General features: G+C 39.7%; 2 protein-coding genes across 2 annotated transcripts; one reads left to right on the top strand and one right to left on the bottom strand.

The window, feature by feature from the left end:
* Nucleotides 1-1,622: 1,622 nt before the first annotated feature.
* On the bottom strand, nucleotides 1,623-3,056 carry LOC127931344 (putative nuclease HARBI1). Its single transcript, XM_052523511.1, has 2 exons — nucleotides 2,728-3,056; nucleotides 1,623-2,633 (listed from the first exon to the last, which is right to left on the bottom strand). The coding sequence occupies exons 1-2, from the start codon at nucleotides 2,837-2,839 to the stop codon at nucleotides 2,263-2,265; spliced, it is 483 nt and encodes a 160-aa protein (XP_052379471.1). The 5' UTR covers nucleotides 2,840-3,056; the 3' UTR covers nucleotides 1,623-2,262.
* Nucleotides 3,057-8,144: 5,088 nt separating this feature from the next.
* On the top strand, nucleotides 8,145-17,632 carry LOC118386832 (syntaxin-7-like). Its single transcript, XM_035774711.2, has 10 exons — nucleotides 8,145-8,256; nucleotides 10,746-10,859; nucleotides 11,116-11,185; nucleotides 11,308-11,398; nucleotides 12,850-12,987; nucleotides 13,072-13,121; nucleotides 14,358-14,460; nucleotides 14,725-14,797; nucleotides 15,203-15,285; nucleotides 15,414-17,632. The coding sequence occupies exons 2-10, from the start codon at nucleotides 10,775-10,777 to the stop codon at nucleotides 15,507-15,509; spliced, it is 789 nt and encodes a 262-aa protein (XP_035630604.1). The 5' UTR covers nucleotides 8,145-8,256; nucleotides 10,746-10,774; the 3' UTR covers nucleotides 15,510-17,632.
* The last annotated feature ends 1,899 nt before the right edge of the window (nucleotides 17,633-19,531 follow it).

Raw genomic sequence — 19,531 nt, 5'->3', positions numbered from 1 at the left:
GAAATCCAAGCCTGACACTACCTGATTCTGATGAGCCATATATTAAATCAATTTTATGATCCCTACATTAAAAGACATTTTATGAGCCCCAGCCCCAAAAAAACGCAAATGAGTGTGTCATTATCTAATATAGGCTACCGCAAATTAAGCACAACAGCAAAACATAAAAGCCCATAGATGTAGCTATCTGTAGGGTTGTGGTCTCCTGTAACCTGACCTGATTAGTACAGTCATGACACTACTAACAATTGTATACCACGAAATTGGGGAGAAAAGAGGGTAAAATTCAACAACAAAAAAACACACAAAAAAATTCACCCAGCTTATTGTGGGAAGTTAAACAATTTAAAGGCAATGCTACCAAATACTAATTTAGTGTATGTAAACCCACTGGGAATGTGATGAAAGAAATAAAAGCTAAAATAAATCATTATCTCTTCTATTATTTTGACATTTCATTTTCTTAAAATAAAGTGGTGATCCTAACTGACCTATAACAGGGACTTTTTACTAGGATTAAATGTCAGGAATTGTGAAAAACTGAGTTTAAATGTTTGGCTAAGGTGTATGTAAACTTCCAATTTCAACTGTATGTGAGTGGATTCTCGGCCCTCACTAGCATGAAAACTAAATACAGGCACAGACTGTGTGTGGAAAAGGATTTAATACTGAGACTGTCTCCAATACAACCCAACATTGCATAGTTATGTGCATCCTTTCAAGCACACCCTTCTCATTAACCTGTGGTGAGTTATTCACCATTTCTGATGAACAAATAAGGTTTTATATGTAAGATGGCTAAAAAAAGAGCAAAATTATTGATTATTATATTATTATTTGTGCCCTGGTCCTATAAGAGCTTTGTCATTTCCCACGAGCCAAACTATTCAAAATAACCGTGCTGCTATGATACAAAAGTGCAAACACAGGCAACTTGACATAGACAATAACCCACGAAAAATACCCAAAGAAGATGGCCGCCTAAATATGGTTCCCAATCAGAGACAACGATAAACAGCTGCCTCTAATTGAGAACCAGTCTAGGCAACCATAGACTTACATAAACGCCTAGATAGTAAACACCTCCATAAACCTACAAAACCCCTAGACAGTACAAAAACACATACATCACCCATGTCACACCCTGGGGCCTGTTGCACAAAACTAGGATAAGGGATTAAGCCAGGATATCTTGGTGATCCTGGCTCAATTGATCCGTAATCCAGTTGCACTAAAGATGGATAGGGGGCAGGAGGATATGTTATGGTATAAATTACCATGGAGATTTATTCTGTGGAGCTAGCCTGCTCCAGACCAGGCTAAATTCCAGGATCTATTTAATCTCATCCCTAATGTCAGTCAGCAGTCACCACAAATGGAAACCAATAGTTATTTCACTGCTCACTATACATTGTTATCACATATAACTAGACCCACTGTCATTATTTAAACGTTTGTGATCATTAATGTCAATGATTTTGGATAAAAAATGATTTTTAGATGTTGCTATCATTAGATAATTTACAGTTTCCCATAGACTATATATAAAATGATAGAATATTAGGGCCACAGAGGAAAAAAAGACAAGTCATAATATTGTAACCAGTTGTTTTAAAGGAGGACAGTTGTTAAAATGACAGATGCGGGGCATTTCGTGAAATTGTACTTCAGTATGGTTTCATAAACAAAGACATGCTGATGTGCCAGAATATTAAGTATCACATTGTCATAAGTATCAAAACTGTAAAAACAATATGTAGCTTTTCTGCAGAAAGAACCAGCCTCATAAATTTATGACTTTATCCTTTTTCTTCAGTGTGGCCCTAGTACTCTGTCATATAAACAAATACACATTCCATATGAATATAAAAACACAATGTGTAACATTATGTTCCTTTATTGAATAAGGACAAAACAAAGCAGGTAAACCATCAGCTCCTTTCGAAACTGAAGTCACAGTGACTCTACAAGATGGAAAGCACAGAATCCAAGCATATTATACAAAATGATACATACACATTCAAAGGTCTGTATATAACACACCCTGCATGTCTGCACACTAAAATAAATGCAGGACAAATCCATACACATCAACTGAACAGACAAATGAATGGATGCAGTAGCCTCCCTGCAGCCTTGTATTACACACAGTATACCGCACAAACATCATAAGAGGCCAAATTCGTAAAAAAACAAACCCAAAAAAACCCAAATTCCTCTGCCACCGCAGGACATATTTAACCAAAATTGAAAGCACACATACTAACTAAAATAATTCAACACATATTGGTCCCTCAGCAGCCGACCACTGTCGTCATCAGGGAAGATTGCCGGATTGTCCCAGTCCATGGCTGGTGGCACTCTGGGGGCCCTCTCCTTCCTCAGGCAGGCCACATTGTGGAGGACAGCACAAGCCACAGTAATATCACATGCCCTAACAGGGCTGACCCTTAATTTGTGAAGGCAGTGAAAGCGTGCCTTCAGGAGGCCAAAGGTCATTTCAACTCTGGCCCTGGTCCTGGCATGGGCATGGTTGTAGGCCTGCTGTGCTTCCTGGGGGTCTGTGAAAGGTGTCAGGAGAAAAGGCTGGCAGCCATACCCCCTGTCTCCCAGCAACACACCAGAGAATTCACCTGTCAACACAAAATCTCATCATTACTACCTCATAAACACAGTGATATTCTTGACACAGCCATGATGGTTATAAATAGGGGTTGTGTGGCTTACCTTGTGATAGGCACTGATAGATTTCAGAGGCCCGAAAGATTCTGGAGTCATGGACTGAGCCAGGCCATTTTGCCACAACATTGCTGATCACACAGTCAGCATTGCAGACCATCTGAAATCATAAGATGAGGAATATTACACCAATCAATGCACATCACTGGCAGATTTTTTTGCTTATTTTCCTAGGTAATTTTGCTCAAGAAAATATTCAAGATGTTTTTTAGATATTTTTTTTTTTACTGAAAACAAGACAAAAATACTAAGTAAGAAAGACATTTTTGCAGTGCAGTGAGCAACCGACCTTGGGTCCTTTGAAAGGCGCTATATAAATTAAAGTAATTATTATTATAGCTCATCTATTTATTCAATTACATTTTATTTATATAGCACTTTTCACAATTGTTTCATTCTGTCAAAGCAGCTTTACATTAATGAAAGCAGGAGAAACACAAAAAAAACGGTGGACAACATAAGAAGCAGAGTACAACGGCTAAGATTAAACCGTACTGAGCGTAGTAACGTTAAATAATAATGTAAGGCTTTAATAATAAATCATAGCTTTATACAGTGTGATGGACTTACTTTACACAATTTCACTCATATCTGCAGTGCATTTCAATTAAAAATTTAACCGTTTCATAATTACAGTACAACTGCGTTTTTGGAGATGTGAATTAAATATTTGAATTGTAATTGTGATGTTTCAGCGGAGCCGTGAGTGTGTAATTGTGCACTACTTACGCATTCAGGCGGTCTGCAATACTTTGCCACGCTTTTTCTCTTTGCTTTATCACTGTGGCGGTGTTGCCTTTCTTCTTAATTATATCTTTTACCTCCTCGTATGCCTCCATGAGGATTTGTGCTTCCGACGGGGAAAAGTACGCGGCTCTAGTTGCCATGGTAAATCAGTTAATCTGTGATCTGTGGCGGGGTCTATTTGAGTGAGCCGTGAGCGCGCACCTATCCAGGATTGGTTTCACCTGGCTTAATGAATCCGTGTCTGCTCATCCTGGCTTGGTCTTTGTGCAACCAATTAAGCCTGGACGCACATGTTTTGGCTTCATTGAGCTCAGCTTAGTCATTTATCCCGGATGTCTTAATTCTACTTTTGTGCAACAGGCCCCTGACCTAACCAAAACAATAAAGAAAACAAAGAATACTAAGGTCAGGGCGTGACATAGGGTTGACTCCAATTAGTCAACTGGTCAATTGTTTGGTCGTTAGGCTGTTGGTCGACCGAGATTAAAACAATCAAGCAGTAACAAATAAATATATATACAGTATCAGTCAAAGGTTTGGACACACATGCAAGGATTATTCTTTATTTTTACTATTTTCTACATTGTAGAATAATAGTGAAGACAGCAAAACTATGAAATAACACATGGAATCAAGTATTAACCAAAAAAGTGTAACCAAAGTAGCCACCTTTTGCCTTGATGACAGCTTTGGACACTCTAGGGATTCGCCTCTACCGAGTCCATTGGGGCATCGCAGAGATGGGACAAGACTGTAACTACCAATTGGGGAGAATAAATGGGGGTACAAAGTGCAACAACTACATTTTTTAAAATCCACCAATCGATTGGTCGAAAGAACAGACGACTTTTGGTTGCCTAATATTTTTTAGTTGTCGACTGTATGCTGACAGTGAATTCAGACATAATTGTACCAGATTCCCATGAAGCAATACCCTATGAAGTCCCATTTTCATGAATTTATAAGCTGATAAACGCTTTACGCACAATCACAAACAGTATGGGACATGCACCAGGAAGTAGGCAGGAATGTCATAGGGTATTGTAACGGCAGAATTGCATTAGTGGAAACCAAGAAGGTTTTCATTAAAAACACAGTTTGAGATCATTGTGAGGGGATTTCACCAGTGGTTAGAGGGGGAATTCAACTTCCTGGGAAAATGTTGTCTGAGGTTTCAATAGTAACCAAGGGGGGCAGGGCTTAGCGAAGGGTCAATTCCATCCAGGTCATCAGGAGGGATCAGCCTTGAGCAGGGGTTCTTATACGTTTTCAGCCTGTGACCCAAATGAGAAATTCTGTGTTTTCCTGGGGCCCAAGCTTAGGAAAATATGCAACTATATATAAATATTGGTATATTTCATTGCCCTTATGCCTAAAACAAATGCAATATAGACCAAAACAAATAACAATGAAATTAAATATCCATATAAATATCTATTCATGTTTATTTTCCCCCATTAAAACACTTACATATCTGTCTAGGCTGGAACTGTTGCTGTTAAAAATACAATAAATCATTTTCATTCTGAACTGGAATAAGTGTATTGATGACATCACACAGATGAATAACAGAACACACACAGGCTTTTTGATAGTGCAACCCTAAGTAACAGTACAGATGAAAAATGATCAGGCCTACTGTACATCTTACTGTAGAAATGATTGTTGAAAGTCTCGATTGGAACTGTTGCTGTTAAAATGTAACACATGTTTTTTATTCTGAACTGGAATAAACTGATTGATCACATCACACAGATATATACCAGAAAACACATACACAGTCCTTTTCTGGTCTATATCTGTGTGATGTGATCAATCAGTTTATTCCAGTTCACAATATAAAATATGTATTGTATTTTAACAGCAACATGTCTATTCTGGGCTCTGTTTTTGACAGTGTAACACTGAGATCATGCTCAGCCTTGAAACTGTTTCTATATTTGTTTTTTTAAGTATGTCAGAGTTGAGAACCCTGACTCGCAAAGGTATGTGGTGCCAAACTGGACCAGAACATCTACTGCTTTCTCTTTCTGGCAGGAGACCGCTTCCTGTTGTAGATGAGCAACTCAGAACTGTGTGAGTGTGTTTGCCTCAAAAAGCACCTTGCTTCAATCAGTTTATTCCAGTTAAGAATGACAATTATTATTGTATTTTAACAGCAACAATTCCAACCTAGACTAATTTTCAACAATAATTTCTACAGTAAGATGTACACTAGTGTAACGCTCGTCGTTGGGAGATAGAGAGGAGGACCGAGGTGCAGCGTGGTAAGTATTCATATTCTCTTTTAATGAAAATGAATATTCGACCAAAAACAACAAAACATGAGAATGAAATGAAAACAGTCCTGAATGGTGAAATACAAACACAGAACAGAAAATAAACACCCACGAAACACAAGTGGTAAAAGGCTACCTAAGTATGATTCTCAATCAGAACCAACTAACGACACCTGCCTCTAATTGAGAACCATACCAGGCCAAACGCAAACGCAACATAGAAAACGTAACATAGACCACCCACCCAACTCACGCCCTGACCATACTAAAACAAAGACATAACAACAGAACTAAGGTCAGAACGTGACAACTAGGCCTGATCATTTTTCATCTTCATCTGTACAGCTTGCTTTGGCGAATGTTAGCTATTAGCTGTGTACAAGGCCAGGGGATTGTTTGAAAGAGAAACTCACATCTACTACTATGAGAGTTAGTTAGTACTCCCTTATTTCTGCTTATCATCACCTGCTGTAAAATGACAACAATTCCTTGCTAGCTGACTTACTTTTCCACTGTCGAGGCACTGTTTCCTTGAAGCATTCTGGCCTGTTTTTTATTTATTTATTAATTAACCAGGTCGGCCAGTTGAGAACAAGTTCTCATTTCATCTCATACCTGCAAGATCAGGTGTGCTTGTGCTCTCAATTAAATAGAGTAGGCTATTGCCTATGAATGGGCGGAGAAGCATGGGGCAGTTATCTTTCCAAGGAAATGTACTTCCTAAATAGGCCTATGATTAGGCTATAGTTTACTACATTGCCAATAAATACATATTGATATATTTTCCCATCTGAAAATCTTCCCAGCTCTAAAAGGTAGGCTGTAAAAATAGCTCAAGAGAAAGTGCAAGTCTCTCCAACTCTGCCCTCTTCAAACTACATCTATCATATTGGCTGATATAGCCAAGTAATACAGATAGCCTAATATACTGTAAGGACCATATGAGAATCTCTGGTAATTTAACTGTTTGTTTTTTTGCACATTTGATATTGCCTATAGGGAGCAAAATTGCTGTGATAATGGATGGCAAGTGAGGAGAGTCACATACACCTAAAAAAGAACATTGCCGGACTGCAGTTGGGTTTGGGATCAGTTCTTGCCACTGGCAGGGTGCGGTATGAAAAGCTGCAGGTGCAGTTGGGAGCAGTATGAAGAAATTGGTCCCACTCAAGCCTGTAACGTCGGAGCTGTTTATTACTGTGTCAGTGTGAAAAGTAGGGAATTAGCTAGGGGAAAACAGACAAATCAATAACATTACATGCAATACTGACTAATAAAAACTCTGAACAAACATCAGAATCAATCACAGTTTACAACATTTCTAAATCCTCCTACCTGACTCAGTACTTCTGAGAAAATACAAAAGAGCCCTGCTAACTTCATCCAACCTCAATGACCCTACACTTCAAGCTTTCCCTCTCTTCAACATACTTACAACAATATAACAACACATGCTCCACCGTTTCATCGACCATACACTCCAGACACAAACCATTAACATGCTCGCCAACCAGATGTAATGACGAGTTCAATGTGCAATGTCCCAAGAGCAAATCGAGCAAACACCAACTCTTGCTTCCTAATCTGACCTTTGAATCTTGGTCTACTGTCCTTTCTTTGAAGGCCATATAAATGCTGGACCTTGGGCTCAGAGTCCCATCTCTTCTGCCACACATCTATCAAAATAGCTCTGATCTTATATTTGGCCTCCAGCCCACTCTGTGGTGTTCACATGGTCCTAAATCCAGCAGATCCCTAAAGCACACCGTTGCCACTTTTTGTATCACATTGAGGGACATGACTCCAGTGAAAGTTGTGCCCCTGCTGTTTTATCATTGGTTCCAGAAAGGTCTTCATCTCATTGTCACATTGAAAATATTTTATTAAAATTCATCCTATATACATATATTTACTACTACATGATAGGGCATTGTAAAGCTACATCACTATTATGTAAAATTATGTGTGAACAGTATGTACCTAATTTAATGCAAACAATTTTACAATGTTTCATGATGGCCCTTTTTTAAGTAGGGGGGGGGGGCAGATGGCTGGCACAGGGAATTTACTTCCCAGAAAATTGCTTGTATTGGATTCATGTCAATAAATGTACTGTATGTGGTTCATTGGTATTATTATTTTTTGTATCTAAGCAGTGACATTGTCTACTTTGTCTACTCTTCTGCACACATTCATTCTACTGCTGTCAACATTTGCCTGGCCTTTTCTGTCTAATAGTGTTTGACTTATAAATCGTTTAACTCTTTTATTGTAATTTTTATATACCGTAGAATAATGTGTAAAACAAAAAGGTAATAAAATGTTTTTTGGGATGAAAATAAATAATCTATCTTCTTTGGTTTAATAGTTGACTCTGAACACAAACGTTGCCGGTACCCTGTAAAGCAGAGCAGATCATGTGACTGAAAAGCATGACACATAGATAAGGAAGCAGAGTGCAAACGGGGCAGACTGTCAAGACAGAACTAAGGTAAACGAAACATGGAAAACAAGTATTTAGTGTTGGCAGAAATTTGACAAAAGCAATGTTTGGGCATGCAATAATTTGGAAATGTCGACAAGCGACAATTAAGCTAAAACTCATGCGACCTTAAAGGAATGCTAATGTGTATAGTCTGCTTTCACAAACAGTTGCCAGCATTTGTGCAACTGAAGAAACAATGTATCTTTAACGTTACCTCTAAAGTTACACTGCAGTATTTCCTGATATAAATTCACATGGTACTTTATAATTCACGTCTATTGCGTTTGATGAAATGTATATATGATGACATAAGTCGCAAATGGAGACCGGTTATTACAGGTTATTCAGGCGTCTGTATTTCCGCATCTTTCTGGCCTCGTTCTTCAGGTTGAGAGCGTTACATGCCGACGAGACCGTGCACGCACGCGCAATCGCACGCATGTTGATTTTGTCCATCCACACCAGACGCGATCAAGACACGCAGGTTGACATATCAAAAGAAACTATATTAATTTGCAGACAGTCGAAACACATGAAACCTTCATGGTCATTTACCTAGCTAGCTTTCTGTTGCTAGCTAATTTGTCCTGGGATATAAACAATGGGTTGTTATTTTTCCTGAAATGCCCAAGCTCCTTTTTTCCCCCTGGATCTTTGAAGAATTTTGACCCATTTTGAGTCAGCCCAAAATCGTGTGCTCTCTACTCCAACAATTAATCCACAGATAAAAAGCATAGCCTAGTTAGTTTCTAGTAATCGCTTCTTTTTCTGTGGACTTTATATGACGGTTGGCAACCAACTTTAAGGTGCATTACCACCACGAACTGGACTGGACCCAGCTAGCAATGAGTAATCGGCACTGATTGGCCCGGTGTCGGACTCGTCTACCCGAATTCAGCCGACTTTGCCTGCATCTTACCAGAATCCCCCCCAGAAGCGGCCTGAGGCTAATTTAAATAAACGGATACAAAATTACCCAATTTTAGTCATTTTAAATATTACTATTATACATTTTATAAATACAAATTATACCCATCCACAAAAAAAGCATTTTGTGTCAAAGAAACACCATACACCTGGTGACTGTATCAGCGTGCGTGCGCCTGGCCCACCAACAGGAGTAGCACGATAGAACAAGGACATTCCGACCGGCCAAACCCTCCCTTAACTCGAATGACGCTGGGCCAATTGTGCAGCGCCTCACGGGTCTCCCGGGTTGCGGCCAGCACGGGTCTCGAACCAGCATCTGTAGCAATGCCGTTTGCACTGCGATGCAGTGTCGTAGACTGCTGCTCCACTCGGGAGGCTCCATACACAAAGTTGTTCATGCTTATCAATTGCCTTGCATAAAGTATCAAAATACTACACAGGACTCTTAAATGTTAATTGTATTTTTTGATCACATTGAGAAAATATGGAAAAATTAATAATGAAATGTTAATTATATAAAGCAGCCTGTGTAATCATCTGCCAGAGAGTAGCCTCAATTGGCCTTAGCCCCAAGTAATACATTTGGGCCAGATAACTCACAATGGAATCGGCCCGAGCTCAATCCCCGCATCCTAGCCATAAGTAATTCTGCCGAAGGCGGCCCAGACTCGGGCCACATGATGTCGACCGAGTCTGACTCTCAGCCGAGTGGCCCTGCTCTCAGCCGGAATCGGCCCAGATACACTGTGCTAGCTGGGGAGTGTAGACCTCAGTTCATCTTTCAATCACCCATGTGGTTATGTTCCTAAAAAATCAATGGGGGGATGGGAGAGGTGGGACTTGCAGCATATCAGGAGTTAAACATAGAAGCAAGTTCAATTTTAGCGCCTGGCTATGCAGATGCTCGTTGACGCGAGCAGTTTGGATGAAATGATTGATTAAGATGTATGTGTACATTTATTTTTCAACGCAATGCAGGCAGTGTGGTCAGCATATTAGCTTGTGCTGTAGGTGGCCTCCCACTGGGCAAAAACGTGTTGAATCATTGTTTCCACATTTATACCCAAACATCTGTGTGATGTTGAATCAACGGGGAAGTCCTCAATGTAAGGGCATTTTGTCTTTTCACCCAAACTTTTAATCTAAATCCACTGACATGGTGACATTTTTTTGTTGTGTTCACTTTGAATTCATGTTAGTTGACAACTCAACCAAATGTAGGCTAAATCCAAATTTGACTTTGAGCTGACATCTATGCCGAGCCTCTTTGAAGGCCTATCTAATCTGAGTGGAAGGCTGATTCATGCACAATGTACCCTGTGTACATTCATTTCTTACTCTTACCGACAGCCTATTATTAGTATGTTCAATATTCATGAAAACAATATGTAGGTTTATTCATTTTAAAACCATTTTATACAAGCAAATGGGATTTTTACCACTTGGTGACGCGCTACATTATGTCTCGGGGAATGAGTGTACACAATGCCTAAAGCAGGTGGAATGAACTGAAGCTGTGTGAGTGACTGACCTACAACAATACTTGTAACATTTTATATTTCAAGGTCTTCGGGAGACTCCCAATGCGTCAACCATGGCCTACCAGTACGGAAAAGTGCAGGACCCAAATGTGCTTACTCAGACGATAATCTCCAACATCCAGAAGATAACACAGCAAAGTAAGTGAGACATATGGACAAGCTGTGCACACATGTAAATCGGTACACAAGTTTTGTCATATCCTCTGAATTTAGTAGGCCTGTAGGCTACTATACTTCTCATATGAGGCCTGGGGATTGACTGAGAAGTATTAATATACCTTTTACATTTTTTTTTTTCATTTTGAATTAACTTTCAAATTGAATACTTTACCTATTGAATGAACATGCGTACTCTTATTGTTTTGTCACAATATTTGTGCCCTGTTTCTACCAGCATCTGAAATTCAGAGAATTGTGAATCAGTTGGGAACCCCACAAGACACAACTGAGCTCAGACAGCAGCTGTGAGTTCTGTTCTAATCAGAAGAGGGCTCTTGCAGTGTGTAGCTTTTAAAGTTATTACATGCTGCTATGTGTTTTTCTGTGGAATGTTATCTAAATGACGCTTTTGACTTTTCAAATGTAGCCAGCAGAAACAGCAAAATGTCAACCACCTTGCCAAAGAGACAGACCGATGTGTGAAGGAATTTGGCTCTTTGCCTGTCACAACTGAACAGGTAATCAACTTTTTTTTGTACGGTAGCTTCAAATTAATTTACAACAAACAACAAAATGTATAGGAATTGTGTGCACTGCATGGAACGTGTAGTGTAATGCCCAATAGCAGACAGAATGTTACTCATACATTAATATGTGAACAGCACCTCAGTGCTCATTGGTCACATGTTAGGTGGGCGGGCCTGTGCTGTCTAAGCTGGTCCCTGGATGACCTTTTCCTTGAGTCTCTTAACACAAAAAAATTGCTATAGTGTCCTCTGTTCACCTTTTTAAGAATGCATGTCATTAAACAGCACATGTCGCCATCTACAGGCAAGCATGTAAACCCTGCAATATAAAATAAATGTACATGCTGTTATTTAATCTTTTATTTTAGCCACCTGTCCATTCAATTTACCCTGCATACTTAAAGTTTTACTTATATGACACATTGGAGATAATACATTAGATAAGAATTTCTTCTCAAAATGCAATTATTTAAATAATGAACAGTTTTTCATTATATTGTGTAATGAACTATAACAGGAAACTAATTGTAAGGTACCCCTTTTTATTTATAAATTCAGCTGGTGCGCTATTCTTAAGCACATTGGGCCTTTATTTCCTGTTTTTGTAGTTGTGGGGGTTCTTGTTCAAGGAAGGCCCAAGGCACACAGCATGAACATTTTTCCTGACAGCAGATATCCCACAATGTTGAAGAAATGTGTGCTTGTGTGTGGTAAAGAAAGAAATTAGTGCCTTCTTGTGAAGTTCATAAGGAATGGCTGGAACGCATGCACAGGCAGGAATAATTAAATTCTTACAAACATCCACAATTTCTGTTTTTCAATACGGTCTTAGATGTTTTTTTATTTAAGCTTTATTTAACTAGGCAAGTCCGTTAAGAACACATTCTTATTTACAATGACGGCCTACACCGGCCAAACCCGGACGACACTGGGCCAATTGTGCGCCGCCCTATGGGACTCCCGGTTGTGATACAGAGCAAACATCACATACTGTACAGTGTACATGATACTGTGTCATAGCACTCTTCAATTTCAACCGATTGACAACTATTGTTAGGACTTCCGTCTCAGGCCACCACACCGTACTTTACATAAGATGTTAGTATTTCACTTCTGCTTATTAAAACATAAAACACAGCTCAGTGCCTCTAGCACTGAGTTGCAGTGCCTTAGACCGCTGAGCCACTCGGGAGCCCACATTTAGACAATGGAAAGAAAATTATTGGTTTAATTGCAAATGCATTCTAGTTGTATTTCTTGCTAACAAAATTAATATAAATGTTTTAATAAGAAGTGAAATACTAGCATCTTATGTAAAGTAGGGTGTTGTGGCCTGAGACAGAAATCCTAAGAATAGTTGTCTATCAGTTGAAATTGAATAGTGCTATGACACGGTATCATGTACAGTATGTGACGTTTGCTCATTTGTTTACCTCTTCTAGCGCCAGAGAAAGATCCAGAAAGATCGCCTTATCAACGACTTCTCCAATGCACTGGCCAATTTCCAAAAGGCACAGAGGCAGGCTGCTCAGAAAGAGAAGGAGTTTGTTGCCAGAGTCCGTGCCGAGTCCAGAGTGTCGGTTAGTAGTCAATGCTTTACACAAACAAATCAAATCGCACCTGCAATGTGAGTGCATCAGGCTCACTGTTCTGTCCCCCCTCAGGGTGGTTTTCCTGACGACAGCTTTGGAGGAAATGGAAACCCCTTTGAAAGGTCAGAGTTCAACATTTCAGTGGTCTAGTTCTTTTGAGTGCAATAGTGCACAGACATGCTGCACTAAACATACTGTGCAAGCTGTCTAAATACAACCCAATGTTTGTCCCCACATAAAACTGCATCCTGACTACAGAGGAAGAAATCGCTGTAGACACACTATTTTGTGGATTTACCCAGAGTTTGTAATCCTGATTCAATTATTGTTGCCTACAGTTGTGAAGGATGTAAACATCTTCTTTTCTCAACACCACAACAGTGGAGATAATATTTATTTGGTCTATTAGGATTTAGCTCTATTTTTAATGTCCTGTTTTGTGACTATATAGGGTCAACCTTTTGTTCTACTATGAATTTCTCCTCTGTACCCCCTAAAGTCGATTTGAAGCTCCGCTATGCTAGAGACTTACCATTTCTTGTAGAGCCTGCAGCTCAATCCCCTCTTTCTGCCATTGACGTTTGCACCTATACCATCGCAAAGGTAGACTCTCACGATCACGGCAGCGTTGGTTGTTTTGCTCTACGGCATCCTATATGTTTTACGGGAGTTGTCTGAATTTTCTGTCGCGGACATCCTGACTTCGAAGAGGTCTTCTCACAAAATTGACCATCCAGACTGAACCGTTGGATACAAACTAATATGTCACCAATAAACGAAAGGGGAGACGAACACAAAGGTTCTGTTCATCTAGTCTACGGGAGTCGTCTGAAGGTGGCTGTACAAATTGCAAAAAGTTAATACATTTTCTTATCTCTCTCTCAGATATAGGACAGACACTTCAAAACCTTGTTCCTTTATGGTTTATTTTGTATCTCTTTGTTTTTCCATTTCTGAATGTGTTATTCAATGCGTTGAGGCCAAATTCAATGTTTGATCAAATATTTGTATATATATATTTATTTTTTATACTTACAGGGGTCTTGAAATTCCAAATCAAATGGTTAAATTTGACTTTTTATGACCATCTTAAAACAATTCCATATGTTAGCTTAGTAGATATTGTGATGTAAGGGCTTAGACCTACAGGGGTTTTAACCATCAAATGAATGTTCACATACAAATCCCACAGTTTACTATTATCTGACTGCTACTGGTCTGCTTGTTTATCGAACAATCTACTTTAGTGTTATCATGTCAGTCTTTTCAGGCCCATCTCTCTGGCCCAGCCTGACAGAGTGGGAGGTGAGTGTTTGCTTTGGGGTGGTTGACAGTGTTTCCCATGTCTGACTTTGCAGTGGGGGGCAGGCCCAGGTCCAGTCTCAGTCCCAGGAGGTGGCCATCACTGAGGAAGACCTGCAGCTCATCCAGGAGAGAGAGACTTCCATCAGACAGCTAGAGGTGACAGCACTCGCATATTGTTACTCATAAACCCGAACCATGTGAGCGGTCATCGAACTCTATTATGAGCAAGAATCGGGGTTGAATTAAGATTTTGTATGTCTATTGTTCCTCCAAATGACATTGGTTGCCTTTCAATAAATGTATACAGTAAGCACACCTTATGCTATCCTGCAAATCACACTTACGTAATGGATTTCTATCCAGTTTATTTAATCTGTTATGTTGTCTGTGTATTCAATGCATGGTTTTACTTTTTTTCAGTCTGATATTACAGATATAAATGAAATATTTAAGGACTTGGGAATGATGGTCCATGAGCAGGGTGATATGATCGGTAAGCATCCATGTAGTCATTTACACCTCGACTTCTGAATACATCAGAAACTCTTCCAATTTCAAAACATTGACAACATACTGCATGTTTAGGAGCCTTTATGGAGAAGAGTCTAACGAGTGTTCTGGGAACAGAGGATGACAATCAGCTATGCCACACACACACACACACACACACACACACACACACACATTGAAATGGGTCACACAACACTCAGAGGATCAATTCAAGGTGTTAAAACTGACATCCTCTGAGAGTTGAATCATCGTCATCGTGTACAAGTCAAAAGTAACAGTGTTCTGAAGTAAACATCCAACTTTTCTGCAAAGTTAACAAAACATTAAACCTAAACTGTGAACTTCTGTGAGAGAATGACCCTTTCACTGCATTTTCTTATACCCCTAGACAGTATAGAGGCTCATGTAGAAACTGCCGACCTTCATGTTCAGAATGCCACCCAGCAGTTGGCACAGGCTGCAGACTATCAGGTAGGTAACATGGAAATTATTCTTAAATAAATACAATACATATTCAATTAAATTAGTAAATAAATTGTGACAACATTGCATCGAATCAACTTGCATATCACATTAAGTGTTTCTTCTGACCCTTTCAGCGCAAATCTAGAAAGAAGATCTGCATTCTCATTGTCGTTCTGGTTGTACTTGCTGTTGTCGTTGGTTTAATCATCTGGGCATCAGTTAAAGGATGATGGTGCTATTCACACACACTTTGGTCCTGGCAGTTTCATGATTCTTTAGGACTAAGTTTGAGTTTCAAGGCCCATTGCTTGTAAAATGAAGACAAATGTGACTGCTGTTTTGTACTGTCACTTTACTATACTGAACAAAAATATAAACGCAACATGTAAAGTTTTGTTCCAATGTTCCATGAGCTGAAATAAAAGATCTCAGAATTTTTTTCCCACATGCACAAAAAGCTTATTTCTCTCTGTGCACAAATTTGTTTACATCCCTGTTCGTGAACATTTCTCCTTTGCCAAGATAATCCATCACCTGACAGGTGTGGTATGTCGCTCTGGATAAGAGCGTCTGCTAAATGACTTAAATGTAAATGTAAATGTAAACAGTGTGATCATTACACAGTGGCACAATGCCACAGATGTCCCAAGTTTTGAGGGAGCGTGCAATTGGCACGTTGACTGCAGGAATGTCCACCAGAAAATGTAATGTCCATTTCTCTACCATAAGCTGCCTCTAAATTGTTTTAGAGAATTTGGCAGTACATCCAACCGGGCCTCACAACCGCAGACCACGTGTAACCACACCAGCCCAGGACCTCCACATCCAGTTTCTTCACCTGTGGGATTGTCTGAGGCCAGCCACCTGGACTAGTGATGAAACTGAGGAGTATTTATGTCTAATAAAGCCCTTTTGTGAGGAAACTATTTTTGATTGGCTGGGCCTGACTCCCAACTGGGTTGGTCTATACCCACCCATGGCTGCACTCCTACCCAGCCATGTGAAATCTGTAGATTAGGGCCAAATTAATTTATTTCAGATGACTGATTTCCTTATATGAATTGTAACTCAGTCAAATTGATGAAATTGTTGCATTTTGCGTTTATATTTTTGTTCAGTGTATTATATTGAAATTTAAATAGATCACTTTTCAAGAGAACTTTGTCAGTGTGCCATTGTTGGCTTCTATTTGTCAAAATAATCCATCAGTAATGAATTAATAATGTATAAACTCCTTAAATTCTATATGATCTAAAGAGTATGTCCTTTTGGTGTCTACATACTGTATGCTATCTGCAGGCACATACAGTGAGTATACAAAACATTAAAAACCAGGTTCCACCAGGTGAAAGCTGTGATCCCTTATTGATGTCAGTTGTTAATTCCACTTCAATCAGTGTAGATGAAGGGGGAGGGGAACGGTTAAAGAAGGATTTTTAAACCTTGAGACGATTGAGACATGGATTGTGTGCCATTCAGAGGGTGAATAGGCAAGACAAGATTTAGGTGCTCTTTAAACAACAGGCGGCACCTTAATTGGGGAGGACGTGCTTGTGGTAGTCGCTGGAAGGGAATTAGTGGAATGGTATCAAATACATTAAACACATGGTCTCCATGTGTTGGATGCCATTCCATTAATGCCGTCCCAGCCATTATTATGAGCCATTCTCCCCTGAGAAGCCTCCGCTACGTTGAATGGGGTTATGGTAGTAGGTGCCAGGCACACTGGTTTTTGTCAAGAACTGCAATGCTGCTGGGTTTTTCACGCTCAACAGTTTCCCGTGTGTTTGAAGAATGGCCCACCACCCAAAGGACATCCAGCCAACTTTTATTTTTTATTTATTGACACAACTGTGGGAAGCATTGACGTCAACATGGGCCAGCATCCCTGTGGAACGCTTTTTTTGACAGCTTGTAGAGTCCATGCCACAACGAATTGAGGCTGTTCTGAGTGCAAAAGGGGGGAGGGGGTGCAACTCAATATTAGGAAGGTGTTCCTAATGGTTGGTACTGTATGCTCAGTGTATATAGTAGTCTCTTGTTCTATGGACCAATGCTTTTGTGTCCAGGCTTTTGCCGTTTTAATCCTGAGATATTGAAATCATATTTTTGTTGATTGTTAATTAATATTATAGTAAGAAGAATACACAGAATATGCCTGGAATAGGCTTGTTTAAGACCTGCTGATTATAATGGACCGTAGCCTTGTCTATGCACTAGAGGTCAAGGATTGTGCAATACTAAACAAGATCTTGCATCACTTTTGCTGTAAGGTGCCTCATTCTTCACTTTATGAATTTGTATTTAATCTCATAACTACTCTCACTGTATGATTAAATATGTATGGATTGTACACGATTTTGGACCAGTGAATGTTTTTGCTGCCTCACAATTTTTTATATTTTTTTATACAGCTCTTTCTGTTTTCATTTTCTTCAATAAAAAGCAGTGCAACACTAGATGCAATGAACTCTTAAAGCTAGAATAGGTAGTTGCTATATCCATTTTTGGACTTACAAAATGATGACACGTACCCATTAGTTCTTGAAGAATATAACTTAGAAACGCCTAATGAGCTAAGGTCAACTGCCACAACTAGGGCTGTGGCGGTCATTAAATTTTGTCAGCCGGTGATTGTCAAGCAAATAGCTGTCTGTCTCACGGTAATTTACCATTAATTAACATAAACATTTTTAGCATCTCCTGGCTTCCACACATAGCTTACAAGCCATTTTAAAAAGTCTAATAAATCCAGGTAATATAGCCTACACCTTCACAATGAATCCATTATTTATTTTAGACTGGTCTAAAGGAGCATGATATGAAGAAAATGTAGTCGCTTTCAGAAGAAAATAATAGCATGCTCTTTATTTACGGCCATCACTCTTGTTTTCTCCCGCAATTGCATAGCCTTTAGAAATGTTGCGCAACATGAGCTCATGGGCTCTCGAGAAGTGTTTGATTAGATTTTCGAATACATTTGCATTGATGTCAGAGTGATTATAGGGACAATAGAGTGCTGAGTACCAGGCAATTAGCATGTTTGGTAGGCTACTAATGAACAGCAGCAGCATCAGAGCTTGGAAGAAGCCTAATTACCATGACCGAACGGTTATGTGGAATTTGACTGCCTTCATGACTCGTGACTGCCGGTGTGGCGATAATACGGTCGCCACAACAGCCCTAGTCATACTTTATCAGAACCCAAAATATATGCTTATTTTTTTTTTAAATCCCAAATAACGTAAATGTAGACATGGTTAAAACTATTTCATGAATGGTCAGTCCTTGCATCCATACCTCTGTCTATTAATTTGAGACTGGGTACATTTCTCCTGGCCCAGCCCCCAACTTTTTACCAAAGCTGAGGCAGGGTGTCCACTTTGTTATTGTTTCAATTAAGGATTATACCTGCCCTAAGCTCTCTCCTGGCCCCTTACACTAAGCCTGAATTTGTCTTGCTAGGTGACCTAAACTGGGACATGCTTAAACCACCTGCAATGACCTTAGTGATCACAGTTTTACAGCCTGTGTTCGTAATGGCTGCTCAGTGAAATTACCTGCCCTGATTTGTCATAGACGCTTGCTAAAAAACTTTAATGAGCAAGCCTTCCTTCATGAACTGGCCTCTGTAAAATGGTATAGAATCAGCTTGATCCCCTCTGTTGAAGAAGCTTGAACCTTCTTTTATGATATTTTCAGTGTTATTGTTAACAAACACGCCTCCATAAAGAAAATGATAATTAAAAACAGATTTGGCCCCTGGTTCGACCATGATCTTGCAGATTTACTCCACCCCAAGAATTGCATTTTGCAAAAACCTCGGCACAAAAGGCTCGGCACACTCAGGCTGACTGTCTCTCGTTCAGGCAAATAAGAAATAAGTTCACTCAGGCTATCCGGAAGGCCAAAGTTAATTACTTTAAGGAGCAGTTCTCACTCTGTGGGTCTAACAGCAAGAAGTTCTGTAAAATGGTTAAAGACCTGGAGAATAAACCCTCCTTCTCACAGCTGCCCATGTCCCTTAATGTTGATGATGTGGTTGTTACTGACAAGAAGCACATGGCTGAGCTCTTTAATCACCACTTCATTAAGTCAGAATTCCTATCTGACTCAGCCATGTCTCCTTGCCCCTCCAACATTTCCTCATCTCCCACCCCTTCTAATGTGACTATCCCCAATGCTTCTCCCTTTTTTACCCATTCACCCCTACAAAGTTTCTCCCTGCAGGTAGTCACTGGGTTCTAGGTGC

Source organism: Oncorhynchus keta, chromosome 8, assembly GCF_023373465.1.
Source record: "Oncorhynchus keta strain PuntledgeMale-10-30-2019 chromosome 8, Oket_V2, whole genome shotgun sequence".
Classification (NCBI taxonomy): domain Eukaryota; kingdom Metazoa; phylum Chordata; class Actinopteri; order Salmoniformes; family Salmonidae; genus Oncorhynchus; species Oncorhynchus keta.
Note: the sequence above shows the minus strand (reverse complement) of the source record. Positions and strands in the feature narration are given on the sequence as shown.